The 20,581-nt window shown below is 38.4% G+C and overlaps 2 protein-coding genes across 6 annotated transcripts in view; both read left to right on the top strand.

Moving 5' to 3' along the window:
- Window positions 1–8,588, top strand: part of LOC121316778 (kinesin light chain 1-like) — a 63,926-nt gene extending 55,338 nt beyond the window's left edge. For all 5 annotated transcript variants that reach the window (XM_041251958.1, XM_041251957.1, XM_041251959.1 and 2 more), the window contains 3 exons: window positions 3,583–3,707; window positions 4,175–4,232; window positions 5,163–8,588. In XM_041251958.1, the coding sequence (XP_041107892.1) occupies window positions 3,583–3,707; window positions 4,175–4,232; window positions 5,163–5,255 (276 nt within the window). In that variant the 3' untranslated portion in view covers window positions 5,256–8,588. The remainder of the gene's footprint in view (window positions 1–3,582; window positions 3,708–4,174; window positions 4,233–5,162) is intronic.
- Window positions 8,589–10,428: 1,840 nt separating this feature from the next.
- Window positions 10,429–14,078, top strand: LOC121316502 (formin-like protein 7). The gene is made up of 4 exons (XM_041251536.1): window positions 10,429–10,600; window positions 10,862–11,242; window positions 12,996–13,068; window positions 13,747–14,078. The coding sequence occupies exons 1-4, from the start codon at window positions 10,429–10,431 to the stop codon at window positions 13,817–13,819; spliced, it is 699 nt and encodes a 232-aa protein (XP_041107470.1). The 3' UTR covers window positions 13,820–14,078.
- The last annotated feature ends 6,503 nt before the right edge of the window (window positions 14,079–20,581 follow it).

Genomic DNA, 20,581 nt, shown 5'->3' with positions numbered 1-20,581 from the left:
AGGAACATTCCATTTTGTCAGAGGTACCTTCCACTTTACTGTTAATATGTTGCTTACATGTGAAAAGTCAAACCCACTGTAATCTGTCACTTATTCAATCCACGCAGTTGTCTTAACAATTTAAGAAGGGTGAAGTGATGTGTGGGGCTGATCCATTTAATCTGAATCTCAATTTTGAGTAGTTTACAGGTGTAAACGAACATGAGCTAAGATTTCCACACTTAAAACTCCCGGTGAAAACTATTCGATAACACCAGAGGTATCGTATAATCTATATAATGCCTTATTGCTTCATTTAAATCCACTTTCCTGAAACTATAGGAGATAACAATGCAAATAGCACAGGTTTATTATTTGTTTGTTTCACATTCACAAAATGTATTGGAATACAGCACCCTACTAAATTAGCACTAAGGCCAGCCTGCAACAGTACAGGCTGCACTGGTATTCATCATTCGTTTACTGCACTCTCCAGCTTTCATTTATTGTGAAAGTGTATTTTCTTTATACATATTTCAGTCAGTCATAAAAAAAAGGAACCAACAGAGAAAATATCTTGGCTGTTACCATGGCTATCACAATGGCTGTTGAATTAGGCAGTCAATAGACCACATGTACAGACACACTCTGACCTTGTGTGTATTCAGAGTATGACTAATACACACACAGAGAGAGAGAGAGAGAGAGAGAGAGAGAGACGCGCTGGTCATGAACTTTTTAAACTGTATCTGTGGGAACATTCACTCTCCTGAGAATCACAATGTTATTGTTTGCTTTGTTTTTATGAAATGTAATATTTACAGCAGATGTATTACTTGAGTTTGTGTTTGACAATAGGCTTGATTTTAAAATGTTGTTCTTGTCTAGTGGATTCAAAACTACAACATCTGTTAAAACATAAATAATGAAATACAAATATACAAAACCTAATTTTGCAAAAAAAAAAAAGTCTTGTATTGTCTTAAAAGCTTGTGATCGTTACATTTAGTGTATGGTTTTTTTTTTTTTTTGTATTTACATTGGATGGCATTCCCAGTGGTCTATACATTACAACAGTGCCCCCTGCTGAATGGCTAGCGCTACAGACATCACCATGCTACGTGTCTGAACGAGAACCCTGATCTGAAAACAAAAAGAAACCATGGATAGATATGTTGACATATGTAAACTCACAGCTGGGAAATAGTTTATACCAGTGGAGGCAAGGGAGGCAGTAGCAGTACCTCCTCAAAATTTAAAAGTGAATTTGATGACTTCATCGGAAGAGGATGCTTCCTGATTCTATTGGTTTGTATGGATGGTGGGCGGCTGCACATCTGTTTCATGCTTTCAATATTTTACACACAATACAGTGGGGTTATAAACAGCCCAGCCATCCAGACCACTGTGTATCTGTATGTTTAACCCTTCAAGGACCCAGGATCGTGCTAACATGATCATACTGAAGTGGGCTTTTCAGACCGCGACCGTGTAAACACGCTAAAAACATTTTTAAAAAAGTTCTCCGTTTTAATGACTTACAGGGCCATCGTACTTTACATTGCAGGCTTGAATCACATATTATTGGACAGGGGAGGGACAAAAGCAGAACCAAAACATCTCAAGAACTTGTTTGGAGCGAATAAAAAAAACGGGAAACACTTTAAATCTGATTTATTTGACTGTGTTTGAATTATATTAGAACATTTATTCTGTCATGTGTTTTAATATATGTATGTTTTTACAACATTTGTAAATATCAAGAAACAAGTGGATATAAGCAGATACTATTTCATTAAGTAATGTATCAGAAGTTTTTTTTTTTCCTTATTACTGATAATAATGGAATGAATAACTTATTTTATTTATAAATATTTATTTTGAGAAAATAATCTAGCGTAGTGTCCATTATTTCTTATAAAGACTTGTAAACACGTGTATTGTGGCATTGCAATCGCTGAGGTGAAACAATGTCTTGTAATTTGCCCAAACATCAATATTGTTCAACAAAACTTTCAGTTAGTATTGTAAGTTCCCTTGGGTCATAACGCGTTTTTATACATGTATCTCTAAGCAAAATACATAATAAAAAAAAAAAATACCTAACTGAAAAAAGACACCATTTCCAAGATGCTACTGTAAAAAAATATTTTATTTTTTTATTTTTGTGAATTTTTGTAGGAGAATTTTTACAGCTAAGAAACATCTGGTCCTGGGGGAGCCCACTGAAAAATGCTTGGTCCTGAAAGGGTTAATTCTGCAATGCAATCTCCATGATGGAAAATAGTTGTTATGATTACACTTGCTTCCGCACAAGGCATCTGTTTCTTACCACTGTGGGAGCCATGGGGCACAGACCGGGCTTTACAAGGAATTATCTATGTGATGATGAACAAGACTTTGATTATTTTGAACTGTAATGGATACAGCTTGAAAAAAATCCACCACCAAGGCTTTTAAAATGGATGAGCAAAGGTTTTAACTTTAAACAAAGTCTACTTGCATGCTTTTTAACATTTTGCAACATAAAGCGATGCAGCACATTGTTCTCTCAAAACAGGCCTGGTTATTGATGGTAATTCAGTGTCTGCTGTGAGACTCGCAGCTAAACAGGGGGGTGGGTGGGTTATGCCTGACTACTTGACAGGAATGAGACACTACAATGTCAAGAAACATATGAATTGTAGGATTTATTGCATTGGGTAATAATTACTTATTAAATATAATAACTGGACATTTCCCTGAGGTGAACGCAAACCACCATAACAGTATTATAATGTATTTTTTAGATTTTGCTGCTTGTTAATTATTAATTACTAATAACTGGAGCAAATCTGGAACAATATTTTTGTTTATTTTTGTGTTGAATTACATGTCATCAGCTAGGACAGGCAGGGATAGAGGATTTTCTGGATGAATTGAATAGAATCTTGTTTACCAGCTTTTATAATGAACACTTACCTATTTTTGCGTCAAGGACAAGGAAACAATTCTAATCCATTGTCAATTTCCACAAACGCTTTGTAGTATAATGAAAACCCTCTATAAACAGCACATCTCTGATCATTTTTAAAGTAGTTTTTTCATTATGTACTACTACTGTAGATCTTCCCACACTCTCGCTACTCATTGTGGCTGAAACCTATCTGCTACTGTATGCTTGTGGCAAAATGTTTAAATAGCAATTAACTGGTGACTGTAGCAGACTACGGTCGTAACAGCTTATCGACTCGGTCAGGAGCTGGTGTCACAAGCTCTGAGTAGAAATAGGATGTAGATGGGCAGACTGATGCTGTTTATCTTAGAAGCACCTGAATGGCTCCCAATCAGGGGCTGAGTGGAGCTCCTGCAGTCCAGCACACAGGGTGACACAAAGTCAAGTAGACAAATGATACGTCCAATGTCTTTATCAGAGCTCTGGTTATTATCTAGTGACTGCGCTAAAAGTGATACCAGATTTTTGGTATAGCGGATGCATGATATCAAAAGTATGGTAATTGTGTTTAATGCCACAGTATACAGTGTACAGTAGACAGCAACAAAAGTGAGTAATGCAATCCATTTCTCTCGGTTCTGACTGTGCGCCCCCTTGTCTCTGTTCAGGACGGCAGTGGGGCCCTACGTAGAAGCGGGTCTCTGGGGAAAATCCGAGATGTTCTCCGGAGGAGCAGTGAGATGCTGGTGAAGAAGCTGCAAGGAAACGGGCCTCCAGAACCACGAAACACGAAGTGGGTTTTTCAAACTGGGGAGGAGCTGCTTTGAAAAAAACACCAAGCTCTCATTTTCTACAGCTTTAATAAGCTTGTCCTCTGTCACATATGAATGATTTGTATTGCTCTCTCTCTCTGGGAAAAATACAATGAAAACATTAGTATATCATTTATGATTTTTTAAGTTAAGAATACTTTGGTATTTATTATTATTATTATTATTATTATTATTATTATTATTATTATTATTATTATTATTATACAGTGTGTTAAAATACAGCATAAATCAAATACAATTTATTTTGTTTTCTAGCTTTTAAATAAAGAAGCCATTTACAAAAAAAAAATAATCTTATCCCATCCTGGTAACCCTGGTTTGTTTTTAAATGAAGTTTTCACTGTGCTTCTAAACAGACTGTTATATGTTGTGTTTATCACATGTTGGGTTATTTTGGTAATTATTTACCTTATTTGATTTCCTCCAGCATGAAACGTGCTGCCTCTCTGAACTACTTGAATAAAACCAGCGATGACTCTTTCCAGGTACGTGCTTCACTGAACCTTCCTTTCAACCCATGAAACTGAATAGCACGTTTACAGTTACAGTATTGTAGTTATGAGGACCCTCCAGCAATGATCATGCCAGCTTTGAAAAAAACAGAATTCTCTATTTGATCGTAGAGACTGTCCAACTGTAAATTTAACTTACTATAAATCATGTTTGTTTTACTGGTATGGCCTGAAAATCTGATTGGCTGAGAGTGACAATATGCCTGTACAGCATGTGTTAAATACTATGTATGAAGGACTTCATTGTTATTTACGAAAATGTTCTTTGTGAATAGTTTGAACTAGTGTATGTTCTTTCAGAGGCAAAGTACATACAGCTGGAACAGTTTGAATCATGCATACTATGGTTCATGGTGACTGTGCAGAAAATATAGCAATCAGTTATTGCAGGTACAAGGACCTGGTTCTATAGTTGTATTGTTTTGTGAAGCAGTGTATTCAGCAGTGAACAATGTACTACAGCTGCACGAAACCATTATCCAATTATTATTATTATTTATTTATCCAAGGCGACTTACAGAGACTAGGTAGGGTGTGTGAATTGTGTATCAGCTGTAGTCACTTACAACAACATCTCACCTGAAAGACGGAGAACAAGGAGGTTGCTCAGGGTTACACAGTGAGCCGGGATTTGAACCAGGACCACCTGGTTACAAGCCCTTTTCTTTAACCACTGGACCACACAGCCTCCTAATCGAATAAGCTCTCCACGGTGTGGGTCATTGATGTCGATTGTTCCAATTTACCGTTCCAAGTGAAAAGTAAAAAATCGGCTGCTTGGACTATTGCTGCTCTTCTTGGATTTTGTGGCTCAGATGTTTCTTCCCTTGTTTCACTTGGAATGATAAATTAGCCCGATCAGCTAGCAATTTACTGACTTTTTTTTCTTTCCTTTATTCCCAGGGTTCCGCGAGGGGGGGGCTGGCAGAGAGGCGGGGGCTGAGCTCCAGCACTATGGACCTTTCACACAACGACTCTCTCTACAGCACCAACTGACACGCAACTTTCCTTCCAGCACCACTTCCCGAGGAACATTCATGTTTTTAAGAGCCTAAATAAAAGACTTGTTTTTATGTTTGTGTAGCTGACCAGACGCCGGCCCCACTGCCTTCTGTTGTCCTGTGAATGTGTTGTGTAAACTACCAGCAGGCAGTGTGGCATTTGAAAAGAAGTGAATGCAACCCCTGGGAGCATGTTAAAGATCATTTTACTGTACTGCATGGTACACAGTGCAGCAACAGAAAATCAAGAGATGTTAAAAGCTAATGGGCTAAGCTCCCACCATTTGTGGCTTCGCTGTCTTGCACCAAGAAACATCAATTACATTAAATCATCTGTATCTGCCATACTAGGTTTTGTACAAAAGAGTGGGTTCCAAGGAATTAGTGTGCATGGTTTGAAACCATCAAATGTTTATTCAGTTAGGTGACTCTAGAAATGTTGGAAATATAAAAAAAATCATAGCTGTAGGCTGAACGATTATTTTACTTTGTATATTACTTTTAGCGTTAAAAGGTCTGCATTAATTTTAGGTCTTATGTTGTCATGAAATAATAGTAGCCCATCTGGAATATATATATTGCTTTCTGAAAGTTTTTAAGGATTAATCTGTAGCTGAAAAATGCCTTCATATTTCAAGCCTCATTTTCTGTGAATTTATGTAAATGGGGGGGGGGGGGGGGGGGGGGGGGTTGATTTTACAAACCAAATAGTGCTTTTTAAAATCTTATTAGCAGTTGTTAACATTTGCAACGGTATCTTTGGTCCCCTGACTGTTTTGTGTAAAATATGAGTTCTTTGCTTACGGGATATGTAGATTTGTCAAGTACCGCACCATAGATTTAGCAGTACTGCCTCCCAATACCTTCTCGCTTCCTGTGCTCGCTTAGGAGGCCTTGTGTTGTTGTAGCACAAGAATGGAGCCGGCAATAGGGAGAGGCAGTTTGAGTCATTAGTGTGGCACTTGAAAAATATGCAGATCTCATCGTCAGGGGAAAAAAGTCTGGGTTATCATTGTATTTTACTTATTTTCATAGTAATTGAGAGATCAACAACAAGGGGGGCAGTCCCAACAAATTTTTGTTTTCAAAAAGTTTAGCATTGAAGCAGAACATCTCGATGACAGCTTTCATCATGAACTCAGAACATGATGAAAGCTGATAAACCCGTCAGCCACACGTGTACACACAGCACAGGGATACTCGATAAGGACACTCTTTTTATACAGCATGTTCTGGAAGGCAGATTGTGTCACAGAGGATGCACAGAATGCATTGCAATGGAATACATGCAGATAATGTACACATGCAGAGGCAGGCGTTTGTATATATTTAATTCCTCTTTTAAATTCCGTAGTTGTGACACTGTCAAAATCGGTATTGTTTTTAATTAAAAACTGTTAGAAACTGTTATAAAGCCCACTTTAGATGTAAACAATTTTGTAGAATTTTTCATTTGATTGTTGTAATCATTTTGTTACTGTAATTCAGTTAAACCTGAAAATAAATGTTATTTTGAAAAGATTTAAAGCACACGTTGTATATATGATTATGTGCATGAAGGCCAAAACTAGTATGTGGAGGGTTCCAATAATTACTGTGTCAGTATGTCATGTCATAAGCTTCTGCCGTTTGTATGCTACCACACTTTGAGTAATGTTAGTTTTGAGGCTTTGGAATTTGCTTCTGTGAAATTCACCTGCAGCAGATCTGATTGCACTGCCTGACCAGTGTCAAGTCACTGAGATCCTTCTGCTTTTCTGTTATTGTTGCTGAATAGTTTCACACAACTCTCTCACGGCTGATATATGCATAGACTTTGGTCTTGTGGGTCACATCACATAACCAAATACATGAGCTAACATTCTCTTATTGTTAGAGTGTATGCTTTGACAGTCTTGTTTTTGGCAACTGTTCGAATCACTGCCAGGTTTTGTCAAGACTTTTGCATTATTTACTCTTCAGCAGCTAGGCTGGGGTTGCAAAGGGCTTGAATTACACTACAGATTATGCAACTATCATACTTGTGTAGAAATACACACATTTGACTGAATGAAAAGGGAGGCATTCGATTGTGAATCATGTTTTAATGCTGTATGGGGAATAATGGGCACGTCCGGTTTATCTGCCTCTACATTCGTGTTGTGGATGAGAGTAAACTCAATGGCGTAAGATCTGAATCTGGAGTGATTCTCAGGGTCTGTCAAACCAGACTGGGGTTAGGGGTTCTCATGATGTTGCTACACAGCATTTCTCACGCAGATATGACAAGACAAAAGGGTTAGGTTATGCATACAACTGGCCACAGTAAACTACAGCCAGATCCAAACCTAATGTTGCAGTGGAGAGGAGCGAGCGCTCAGGCGCAGTGATGTGGTGTAAGTATGTAATATGGGTTCCTGGCCGTTGTAGTTGACCTGCTACTGCTGAAAAATAAAATACTTTAAAATTGGATTGAAATGCCTGGTTTAATTGCTTTAGTAAAACTTATATGATTAAAAAAAGTAAGCTGTTTACACCTTCTGCCATGCATGTATATAATCCAGTCATGTCTGAATATGCACATTATGGTTTTTACTTTAGTAAAAATTGTATGATTCTTTCAGAATCGTACAATGTGCAATCAGTATATATTTTATTTTTATTTCAAATGTTGACAAAAATAAATACATTCAAATCAAATGAAATTGGAAAGCTCTACAAAGCTCTACAAATGGTACGAATTTAAAGCATTAAGAATCAAACCTAAAATTATCTGTATTTTGCTAAATGTAGTTAAATGTATGTTCTTGAATTAATATTTACTTCCTTACAAATGTCTTCATTGGAAACACTGTGCTTTTCATACGTTTGCTGCTCCAAGCTTAAGGGACTGTACCTTTTAGGGTTCATTAAAATGTTTTCGTTCAGAAGTAACACTTTGTATAATAGACCATATCCTAATAACACTTATGCACTGTTACTGGTGCCTGTTTGTATCTATAGGAAATGCCATTGCATGTTTTTGTGCTTGCTGTGAAACAGGACCAGAACTTAGAGGCTTTCAAATGTACCAGGACAATTAGTTCATTACAAATGGATGGTAATCTTAAAAAACAGACCTCTCCTGAAAGTCACAGTTCCTTAAAGAATGGTCTGGCTCTTGTCTGAAGTATTGTTTTACTCATGTGTTTATTTGTGTTTGCTCAGGGTCAGTTTAAATTTCATGCAATCCTAAAGGTGTTTTATTTTTGTTAATTTTTTTTATTTATTTTTATTTTTTAATTACCAGGACACCGAATGATTTTACCAGCATGTTAACTGCTTAACTCAATAAATTATGAACCTGTCATTATTATGTCTTCTGTCTGCAATTCTTTTATTCTTAAAGATTATTAGAAAAGAGCAAAAAGTAGTATTTTGGGCACAGGGGACACAATAACCAGTATAAGCCCCCCCATGTCATTTTCAGGTTCCTGTACCTTAAGTTTACACCACATCAGACTGTATGTTACATACATGTTTTTGTTAGTGTTTTTATTTTGCTGTTGGTTCACAAAACTGTAACAGTACCCACAAACACATACAGTATTTTCTTTTTACACCAGACACCAAAACCAACAGTTTGTTTAGAACTCAGAATCAAAGGGGGGGTCCAAACAAGGGGAGATTCCAGAACAGTTCTATTAACGTGTATTTCATTTTATCCAGGGTATTACATATACAGCATGGCTCTTGATGTAGAGGCCCCCTTTTGGCCTGGCTTGTTTTTAATGGTGTTCTGTCAGAATATGGTTTGCTTGGTTACAACTAAGCCAATATCCCAGAAACTGACATCATCAAAGATTAATACTGTAAGCAAGACAGAAGTGGGCTTCAAACAAAAAAGAAACATTCCATTATAAATTCCGCATGAAGGATAGGCGAGCTTTCAAAAAACACCTTGTTTTTTTGTTGTTTTGTGTTTGCAGCCATTTTTATTGACCTGCATTTCTACTACCCTGTGTCACTGTTCTCCAACTCAGACAGCTGAGTTTTGGGCTCACAAATAAGGATCACAGCTCATGCTGCTGCTTGCAATGCTGTCTTTCTTCCTTTTCCCACAATACCCCATTCATCTCCAGCACTAGCATTGTTACTGAAGGGCACTGTATGCACTACAAAGCTAAAAGAGGAATTCACGTTTCCTGGTGAACACTCCCTGGAGAAATGTAGTCCCCAGATGATTTGTGACCCATGATGTGTGATAAAAAAATATAAAAATCAATCTGAATTATTTTTTAAAACATATGGGAACTGAGGATGGCCACAATTTGATCGAAATGTTTGCACACAGCATTGTTTTTTGCCTGTACTTCCTTTAATAAAGAACATTGATTGTATTGGCATTAATTTGGCATTATAGTGATTCCTGTTTCCACTTCAGGGTTTTCAGTGTGCAGATTCTCCATACATCAACGACCTGAAAATACATTACTGCATTCTGAAAACTCAGGATGAAGAAAAAGGCATTTGTGTCTTGTAAACCCTGCAAGGTGATCTGTAACCCAGTGCTATTTTATTTACTGCTTCGAAGACAGAAACGTTTGTTTTTGAGGAATGGAAAGCATTAAATGGAAGTTGTGCGCATGATGATTATTACAGAAAAGAAGCACATGCAAGCAACAGCAGTGTGAAATTTATAATAATGTGTGATATCTGAACAACCCTTAAGAGCTGAAGTGTTCTTTAAGGCTACAGTACTGCTGGTTAAAGTTTAGCACATTCATGAATCTTCTCATATCAGTCTTAGATTGCATTGTGCATTAACACTGGGAGGCCAAAGTACTCAGCAATTTCGAAGGTTGACATCAGAAAAGAGTACAGAATAGAACAAAACTGAAAAATACCTGATCATGTGTCTTCCTATTATCAGAGTTGAAAGGCTCTTAGATGTGGCTTCTGTATAATGAAAGACAAACACAAACTTTTGTTAGGCTTTCTCTCAATGTCATAAAAGAACACAGACAATGGCATGAGTTGGACACGCAAAACACATGATATATTTTTAAATGTCACAACAACCTGCCCTTAAAAATAACAAAAGGCAAAAGGAATGCGGTCACTGGGGTTGGACTGCAGGGGTGGGGGGGCTCAATTGTATATAAAGGGGTCGTCCCTGTGCCAGAACATCAGACACTTTCTAGGGAACAATGAAGACCCTCCTTTTTGTATCCACAGCAGCTCTGCTGGCCGTAGTGGCAGTCCTGCCACCCAGCACTGACGCCAAGGTGTTTACCAAGTGCGAGCTGGCATCCCAGCTGAAGGCTAAAATGCCACAGATGGAACCTGGAAGCAAGAAGACGCAGGAAATGCTTGCCAAAGGTCAGTATTCTGTTTTGTTTTAATAACAATAGCCACGCTCAGACACCCTCTCCACTCCAGCGCTGTCCCGCTGCTACCCTGTTGTGAGGACAGTAAACAGGTTATGTGATTTGTATAAGCGGGGGTGATCCAATCCTATTTAAATCTACAGCAACTGCACAGGAAATGTAAAATTTGATCAAACATAGCGCATAGGGTGTAAATGTTTAACTTTTATGTGGTGCACTCATTATAAATATTCCTTCCTCATATTTTCTTTAGTGATTTGCAAGGTGGAAACCACGACTGGCTTCAACACCAGTGCTGTCAGCCCTGCTGCACTCCTTCATTCCAACCCTCCTCGACCCCCTCCTTCTAACCCTCCTCTACCCCCTCCTTCCAGCCCTGCCGGACTCTCTCCTTCCAACCCTCCTCTACCCCCTCCTTCCAGCCCTGCTGGACTCTCTCCTTCCAATCCTACTGGACTCCCTCCTTCCAACCCCCCTCAATCCCCTCCTTCCAAACCTGCTGGACTCCTTAAGATCCTCTCTAATAAGAACCACGACAAGATGCCAGGCTTTGGCAATCTGTTGGGCATTTTCCAACTGCCCAGCCAATTGGTCTGCAATGATAAGATGAGCTTGTGCAAGCTTGACTGCAGCAGTAAGTAGATATCTTTGAAGTATTCTATCTCTTTTTTTTCTTGGGTGGGATGCATTTCTGCAGTGAGTTGTTACCAAAACCAAAAAGTGATTTAGGAAGGGGAATGAACACGTTAGTGGGTTCTTAGTAACAGTTCATTATCACCTTTAAACATTGTCAACACTGATGGCCTTTGGGTTTGGCATACATTGCTGTTAATGCCTTAACCAATTTGCATAAGCAAGTTATATATAACAGCTGGTTCTTTGAGATGCAAAGAAAATAAGTTCATATTCATTGTTAAACAACACAATACTAATGTTTTAACTTAGGAAGAGTTCAGAAATCAATATTTGGTGGAATAACCCTGATTTTCAAGCACAGCTTTCATGCGTCTTGGCATGCTCTCCACCAGTCTTTCACATTGATGTTGGGTGACTCTATGCCACTCCTGGCGCAAAAATTATATCAACTCAGCTTTGTTTGATGGCTTATGACCATTCATCTTCCTCTTGATCACATTCCAGAGGTTTTCAATGGGGTTCAGGTCTGGAGATTGGGCTTGCCATGACAGGGTCTTGATCTAGTGGTCCTCCATCCACACCTTGATTGACCTGGCTGTGTGGCATGGAGCATTGTCCTGCTGGAAAAACCAATCCTCAGAGTTGGGGAACATTGTCAGAGCAGAAGGAAGCAAGTTTTCTTCCAGGACAACCTTGTACTTGGCTTGAGTCATGCACCCTTCACAAAGACAAATCTGCCCGATTCCAGCCTTGCTGAAGCACCCCCAGATGAGTCCAATTTTCAGCTTTGTCCAACACCTGGTCATCTAATGGTTAGACGGAGACCTGGAGAGGCCTACAAGCCACAGTGTCTCGCACTCACTGTGAAATGTGGTGGAGGATCAGTGATGATCTGGAGGTGCTTCAGCAAGGCTGGAATCGGGCAGCTTTGGCATGAATCAAGCCAAGTACAAGGTTGTCCTGGAAGAAAACTTGCTTCCTTCTGCTCTGACAATGTTCCCCAACTCTGCGGATTGGTTTTTCCAGCAGGACAATGCTCCATGCCACACAGCCAGGTCAATCAAGGTGTGGATGGAGGACCACCAGATCAAGACCCTGTCATGGCCAGCCCAATCTCCAGACCTGATATATATATATATATATATATATATATATATATATATATATATATATATATATATATATATAATATATATTGACTCATCGTGTCACAGAATTGTTACACGTAAGCATTCTTAATCAATGTTATTCTTAAATTAATAACAAATGTAGAGATGCGATTTGTTTTCCAGTGGGGACCATGTCATTTCTTCTCTAAAACAGAAAATTATGTTTCAGGATTGAGAATAACAGATAATATTTTCGCCTTTAAAAAAGTCAAAGCATTCTGCTCATTACATTGGACAAACACTTGATCATATTGAATGAATGACTTGAATACAGTACTGCTTTGTAATACTGGAACCATAGGCAAGAGACTGTGCAATGTGTGCAATAGCATCACAGGGCCAATTAGATCATGACCATGCAACATTATAACATGTACCACAGTAAAATGGGACGGCTTCTCACAAGAGAACGCTGTTAAAATCAAAGACTGGGTGCTTCAGTTCTACATGGTTTGGTAAGCCTGTTAATTGGAAATATTTCCTGGGGAAAGTCCTGAAAGGGTTTTTTTTTTAAAAACCAGGCAAGTATTTTCCTAAGAAGATAGAATTAGATGTGCTTTTTTTGTCTTTTTCTTAACTAAGAACTGATTGATGATGACATCACCGATGACATTGCTTGCATGAACAAGATTGTTTTACGGTTCAAAGACGAGGGGTGAGTATATTGTGTGACATCACTGAACGGATGGGTGTTTCCCCAGGTCTGGAACGTTGCCAGCACAGCTGCAGCACTTCACAGGTTCTGATCAGTGACGCAACAAAGACCATGCTAGAGTACATTACCCAGATCCTCAGAGTCCCAGAGGAATCTCAGTCTGAACGTGCACAAACTGTTATCAATTATTAAAACAGAGGTCCAAAAACATAACACCGTTATTCCTTTTTTTAAACTGTGGGTTTCTAGATTATGACTTGTCTTATCATTTTGTGGGTTTAAGTAGCAAGCCGTGTAAGATGTTAATGACTTTCTCAGTTCGGCAAAATATTTGTCACGAGAATCACATTATCTTCCATCTATTATGGTAACTTTATTTCTAATTAGTAGTTCCTTCTCTCTCATGTACCATTAGTTTTTTTTGTCTGTCTACTTTTTAAAATAAAGCCATACCCCAAACATCCCCAGCAACAGACAGCAGACTGAATTAAATGCCCAATTAGATTACATGGAACAGATTTTACACCCCATATTTGTACTAAGTCGGTTGTTGCAGCTCCTCTAACAGAAAAAAAAGAGAGTTGTTGTTTCAAAACTACATATTATATTTACACAGTGTGGGTTTAATGACTGTAAATTACCAGAATATTTAGCATTCTCTTAAACCCTCTTTTTCAGACATGGTCCTCAGTTTAGAGAGCAGTGCTCCGGGGTCGACTCGTCTTCCTATCTGTCTGAGTGCAAACTGTAACCAGCAGGACCAAACTGTCCCATAATGTCCTGGTAACAGCATCAGCCAGCTGTTAACAGATGGATAACTGTTTGTAGTCTAAAATGATACCCTGTTAGAGAATTTGTGCAACATAATTGAGACCTGTGGTCATGGTTTCAATATTGTAGCTCACTTTTACTTTATAGGCAACTGTGTCTGCTGTAAATGCAATTTTGAAATCTGTACTACCAAACATCTTACAATCTTCTGTGACTTTCACTTTCAATAAAGCTTCATGAAAAATTTACCAAATTGAGTACAGTTTTTATATATTTTTAAATTGCAATAGTATGCAAATTCCTTTTCATAAATATGTTGACATGCTGTGTACAATATTCTATAGGGTAACACTTTTGCTTCAATTCTTCTTCCAAAAGGTGTCCGGTCCTATGCTGCTTATGAGAATTTGTCAATGCCCACAACATTTCTTATGGCCTGAGTCTCATAATACTATAGAAGGATTGATTGCTGTTGCTAATGGCAGGTTTATTTATTTATTTAATTTATATAGCACTTTTTATACAAAAGTGTCGCAAAGCACTGTATAGTACATGGCAGAAAAAAAGAACAAACCATAATACATTTGTATAGCATGTCACACATACAACTGCCATAATCAGACCATTGAAATAACAGAATACACATAATACAAAGCAGCAATTTTAAAGTTACATTAAAAACCACTAAGATAAGAAAGCGATTTTATAAAAGTGCATTTTTAGTCTTGACTTGAAAACTGTAACAATCCCAGCTTCCCTGACAAACGAAGGCAGAGCATTCCATAATTTAGGAGGTCTACAAGAAAAGGCCCTATCTTCCATGTTGCTTTTGTTGACCCTAGGAATTACCAGCAGCCACACATCCTGCGGTTTGGAAGATACAAGGTCAGTAACTCCTACAAATAACTAGGTGCTAAACCATTCATGGCTTTGTAAGTTAACAGCAAAATCTATTCTGTACTGCACAGGGAGCCTGTGTAAAGAGGCCAAAACAGGGGTAATATGTTCACTTTTCCTGGTTTTAGTCAGAATTCTAGCGGTAGTATTCTGAGCAAGCTACAAGCAGGATACCACACGATTTATCAATAATCAACTGTAGATGGGCATGCATTAGTCTCTCAGGCATGCATTAGTCTCTCAGCACCAGATACAAAAATAAATGGTCTAAGTTTGGCTATATTTCTTAAATGGTAAAAAGATACTTTATTAACTTACTTAATATGTATTTTACAGCAGTGCCTAGGTAGAGGCTGGTGATTTTACAGCAGTGCCTAGGTAGAGGCTGGTCATTTTACAGTAGTGCCTAGGTAGAGGCTGGTGATTTTACAGCAGTGCCTAGGTAGAGGCTGGTGATTTTACAGCAGTGCCTAGGTAGAGGCTGGTGATTTTACAGCAGTGCCTAGGTAGAGGCTGGTCATTTTACAGTAGTGCCTAGGTAGAGGCTGGTCATTTTACAGTAGTGCCTAGGTAGAGGCTGGTGATTTTACAGCAGTGCCTAGGTAGAGGCTGGTGATTTTACAGTAGTGCCTAGGTAGAGCCTGGTCATTTTACAGAAGTGCCTAGGTAGAGGCTGGTCATTTTACAGCAGTGCCTAGGTAGAGGCTGGTGATTTTACAGCAGTGCCTAGGTAGTGGCTGGTCATTTTACAGCAGTGCCTAGGTAGAGGCTGGTGATTTTACAGTAGTGCCTAGGTAGAGCCTGGTCATTTTACAGCAGTGCCTAGGTAGAGGCTGGTGATTTTACAGTAGTGCCTAGGTAGGGGCTGGTCATTTTACAGCAGTGCCTAGGTAGAGGCTGGTCATTTTACAGTAGTGCCTAGGTAGAGGCTGGTGATTTTACAGCAGTGCCTAGGTAGAGGCTGGTGATTTTACAGTAGTGCCTAGGTAGAGGCTGGTGATTTTACAGCAGTGCCTAGGTAGAGGCTGGTCATTTTACAGTAGTGCCTAGGTAGAGGCTGGTCATTTTACAGTAGTGCCTAGGTAGAGGCTGGTGATTTTACAGCAGTGCCTAGGTAGAGGCTGGTGATTTTACAGCAGTGCCTAGGTAGAGGCTGGTGATTTTACAGTAGTGCCTAGGTAGAGGCTGGTCATTTTACAGTAGTACCTAGGTAGAGGCTGGTCATTTTACAGTAGTGCCTAGGTAGAGCCTGGTCATTTTACAGTAGTGCCTAGGTAGAGGCTGGTCATTTTACAGTAGTGCCTAGGTAGAGGCTGGTCATTTTACAGTAGTGCCTAGGTAGAGGCTGGTGATTTTACAGCAGTGCCTAGGTAGAGGCTGGTGATTTTACAGTAGTGCCTAGGTAGAGGCTTGTCATTTTACAGTAGTGCCTAGGTAGAGGCTGGTCATTTTACAGCAGTGCCTAGCTGGAGGCTGGTCATTTTACAGATGGCCTTCCATATTAGAGTGAGGGAAGGTGGAGAACGTGTGTGTGCGTAATATGGAAGGCCATCTGGGTAAAAAAAAAAAAAAAAAACACGTCATGTTGTAAGTCTAATTACTAAACATACTAATTTGGCCAATCAGATTGCTCAAAATGAAATGAGAACCAATGTAAGTGTAGTAAATTATCCAATTAAAAGTTGTTTTACATCTGCCCTTCCCGCACAATTCGTGGCGGTATGTGGTCTTGCCAGTGGGTAAAGTCTAGTGAAAGATGGCTATGCCTGGAACCTCAGAGCTGTAGGTGTCACTTTAATTCTTTGGTAACCTCACTGTAACTAAAGCATGATTCCCACTGGGACTAAAAATCTGGTGTCCTCAGAGCTGGTCAAAAGCAGAGGAAGTCTAGTAACCTTCCAGATGTGGATTAGTTTTCATCATTTTGAATTTACAGTCGGTAAATTTAAAATGAAATACGATGTTGTGGCCAGAGAAGGGGCTTTTGTGCATTATTTGTAAACAGTGAATTTAGTTTTAGCTTTTTTTTCTCCAAAGGATAGAATAACCATTTTGTCCCTTGAATGATATGTATTTCCCTACATACTGTATCTTCAAGCGCACTGTTCAAAGAGCATCAATTTTTTTAATAGTCGCCAGTTATGTTTTGAATTTTCCCCCCGATCCCCAATTTGGTAATGCCCAATCGTTGCGTTTTAGTGAACTGTAGAATCTCGGGACAGATCGTACCAATTTTAATATTATATTATTGTTTATTGTAAAGTTAGGCATTGCTTTGAGGCAAATGCGCCAGAAATCTCTCAATTCACCAAGCTGCAGTGCAAAATTTGCGCTTGATTTTAATTTTTCTCAGAGCACCATCTCACCCGACATGCCATCAATCGGGCCACTTACAATGTTCTCTGAAACGGGAACTTTTTCAAATTCCTTGTCTGCATGTGCCCCTAACATTACTCTCAGGATTTCTTTGCATGCTGGTAAAATTAAGGTCTCTGTGATTGCATGCGTTGTCAGTGTTAAAGTGGTTTGAAAAGGGTGCTGGTATGCACACAAAAAAAATATTGGGTGGGTGGCCGGATTATGTGTCGTTTTTAAATGGGGGGGCTCTGGTTGGCTGAGGGCTAATAACAATGCATCTGTTCATGTTTATCTGTTCAACTCCACCAAAAGTTTACCCTCTTTTTTATTTACCACTACTCCACTGACAGTGGGTATGGGGTTCTTTTTTTGTATGCCCACCAAATGTAACGACTATCAGCGTGACCAAATATTAGATTTTAATTTCATCAATCCACAAAACCATTGACTAGAACTCATATCCACCATTCAAATGCTGTTTTGCAAACTTTAAGTGATTGTCTTTGTGTCTTTTCCCTTGGCCTGCGACCACTGAGCCCTTCACCATGCAATACTCAACCTCTGGTTGAAATGGAAACCCCAGTCCGACTTGCAGCCAGTTCACTTTGAATATCTTTGCCAGTCAATCTCAGATTGTTATTAACCTTCCTCACAATTCATTGTTCTTGGTGAAAGAACCTTCTTTCTTCCAGACCGAGGGAGTGTTGTGATAGTACCATGATACAATGATTCTTGATAATAGAAACAATAGTTGAAATTGGGATACTTAAATGCTTGGAAATCTTCTTGTATCTTTTTCCAGCTTTATGACAATAAATCACTTCTGCCTAAGGTCTTCAGCTAGCCTTTCACTTTTTCCCATATTGACTTAGGTAATGACAGCAATCATCCTATGCCTAACCCTTTTATACTGTCTAAGAATGTTGGCCTACAATCCAGCCTTTTCTAGACTTTGCTAGGATTATGTTCAGCATTATCATATTGAAATATCTAGCATCTTGTAGACAATACTATCATAGTGTATGTAGACAATACTATCATGCTATCATATCGTATGATAGGCAATACTATCAAAGGGTATGTATACTTTTGAATTAGTATTTTTGGATAGTATTTTTAATAGAACCAATTAACCCTGAAGTAGTTGATTATATCATTGTATCTGTTAAACCTGGAGTTGAACTCCAACCGCAAAGGGAAAGCAAAATGAGTGTGAAGATGATTCCACTATTGCATTCTAGCTGTTATGTATTAGTTATTAGTTAGTGCAAGTAAACCATAAACCAAAGGAACAGAAACAGAAGAGTCATACGGGGACACTGGCCTTGATCCCAGACAGTCTGGAATGTATTTTAACTTGGCCAAACTGCAAATTCAGAAACAAAATTGAAACATTTTCCCACTATATGAATCACTACTATAATATACTCTCACTAACTGGTATATAATTATGTTTGCATTGGCACGGTAACTACTTATTACTTTGATAGTATGTGGCCTGATTGTATGTGTAGGCGTTAATTAGAGTGCTCTGTTATTTTCCTCTTATGTAGAGAGAACGTTTCCAGCAGTCACTTATTCTTGAGAGAGCGTTGTGTAAACATATGTTAGGAGTTATCGTTTGTCTGTTTTATGGTTAAAAGGGCACAGTGGGCTTATCAGGGAAGGCTAGTTGAACTTTGTTGCCTGGTATTTCGTGCATTCAACAACAACATACGTCACGCACAATGATTCAGCCTCACAACTATGAAGGTGAAAGATGCTGCTTTTGTCTCAGCCAGCATCTTGCCTTAACACCTAATGATTACATTATTAGAATGATCTGCTTCCTGTGCTGTAAATACTGGCCTGTTTAAAAACTGGTGTAAATGAGTACCATTCTTAATCCATACAGTGTGCTTGGCTTTTACACATTAAAGAAGTGATTCTACAAGATTTGTATTTCCCAATTCTCTAATTTCCCAGAAATATTCTTTTTATTTTTATTTCTTTAAACATAATACCTCATTTCCTTTGTTTTCAGAAAAACAACCTTTCTTACCCTCTTTATGGGCTGTGTATCCCACAGCAACAGGGTTATGTATATATTTTTTTTTCTAGCTATATCTTAGGGTAATGACATTCCTTGCACATGTTCTCAGGGATATCGTCTAGTTGTTAGTCTGACCTCTGATTAATTGTCCAGCTCTGATGACATTTTGCTTGGATATGAGATTAATTTCACTTGTAGTACTGGTCCCTATGAACAAAGCTTATTTAAGAATGTCTTTTTACAGTTAATGGTTTGTGAATGGAGCCAGCTCATCAGTACACCCCCTCATATACATATTTACTATGCTGGGTAGTAGCAGGGCAGACAAGCAGAATAACATGGAATTTCTTCATGTCTTCAGAAGAGTCAATTTATTAATCTGTGTTTCCTGATTTATAACTCAAAGTTGTCAGAAGGGGGCAGCAGTGTGTTCTCTCATCTCTGCAGCTGGAGGCTCTGCTAGATGATTCCAGTCAAGTTTTTTGAAGGCTGGCTTGCATTTGTTAGCTTTTTTTTTTTTTTAATACATTCAACTTTTCTCAGCCGTCTCAAAAAATGGTTTGGAGTTTATTCTTGTATTTCAAAACACTTATAAATATTTTCAAATATAATTTGCAAATCCATTAATAGAAACTGCTTTTAATCAAATAAAATTGATTTAAAAAAAAAAAAAAACTTTTTGAATACAAAGCCCAGTTGATATTCTATGAGCAATGCCTTTTCAGCTGAAGGAGTTGGTTAAAGTCAGTCAGCTGCAAATAAAATTACAGCTAAATATAAAAGCAGCAGGCTGATTTTCAAATCGTTTACTCGAGGGAAAAGATTGCAATAAAAACTTTAAATCTGCATTTCTTACTTACCTCAAGTCTAACATTAACAGAATATACCCCACCTTCATGAAAAAAAGAACAATTTCTTCTCCATTGATGTAAAAGGTTTTTAAAAATTTGTCTTAAAGCACAACATGTCAGTTTGGTTTCAATAACATTACTTTCAGACAGGGTTGGGGTCAATTCCTGGTTTTCAATTCCAACTCCTTTTAAAAAATCAATTCTTAATTTCAATGCCCATTCCATTTTAATCAATTCCAACACATCATTGATCAAGATGGCAATTAAAAGTATACTGTTTAAACAAGCTTCTCACAGTGGCAATACATATCTTAAATTGAAGTCACTGTTCATCCATTTAAATTGGTTTTAAATGAAAGCAGTTGAACAATCACAACAGTCATTATGACTCCAAAATATGAATTCCAATTCCTTCGAAGGAATGGAATTGCAATTGGCATTGGGAATTGATTTTAAAAACGAATTTGAAATGGAAAGTGGCCTGTCTTCCTAATCAGCCTAAGAGTTCACTGCTGGCAGTAACTGCAAACACAATTACAACATCCACAGAAGACAGCATTAAAGAAGCAGCCTGTTCTAATGAGAGCAAACGGTAAGAATAATA

This window comes from Polyodon spathula, chromosome 6, assembly GCF_017654505.1.
Source record: "Polyodon spathula isolate WHYD16114869_AA chromosome 6, ASM1765450v1, whole genome shotgun sequence".
Lineage (NCBI taxonomy): Eukaryota > Metazoa > Chordata > Actinopteri > Acipenseriformes > Polyodontidae > Polyodon > Polyodon spathula.
Note: the sequence above shows the minus strand (reverse complement) of the source record. Positions and strands in the feature narration are given on the sequence as shown.

Coding starts and splice junctions, on each gene's coding strand:
- LOC121316502 (XM_041251536.1), top strand. CDS start 10,429: ATGAAGACCCTCCTTTTTGTATCCACAGCAGCTCTGCTGGCCGTAGTG. Junction 11,243..12,995: donor GTGCAAGCTTGACTGCAGCA/GTAAGTAGATAT, acceptor TTCTTAACTAAG/AACTGATTGATGATGACATC. Junction 13,069..13,746: donor TTACGGTTCAAAGACGAGGG/GTGAGTATATTG, acceptor CCTCTTTTTCAG/ACATGGTCCTCAGTTTAGAG.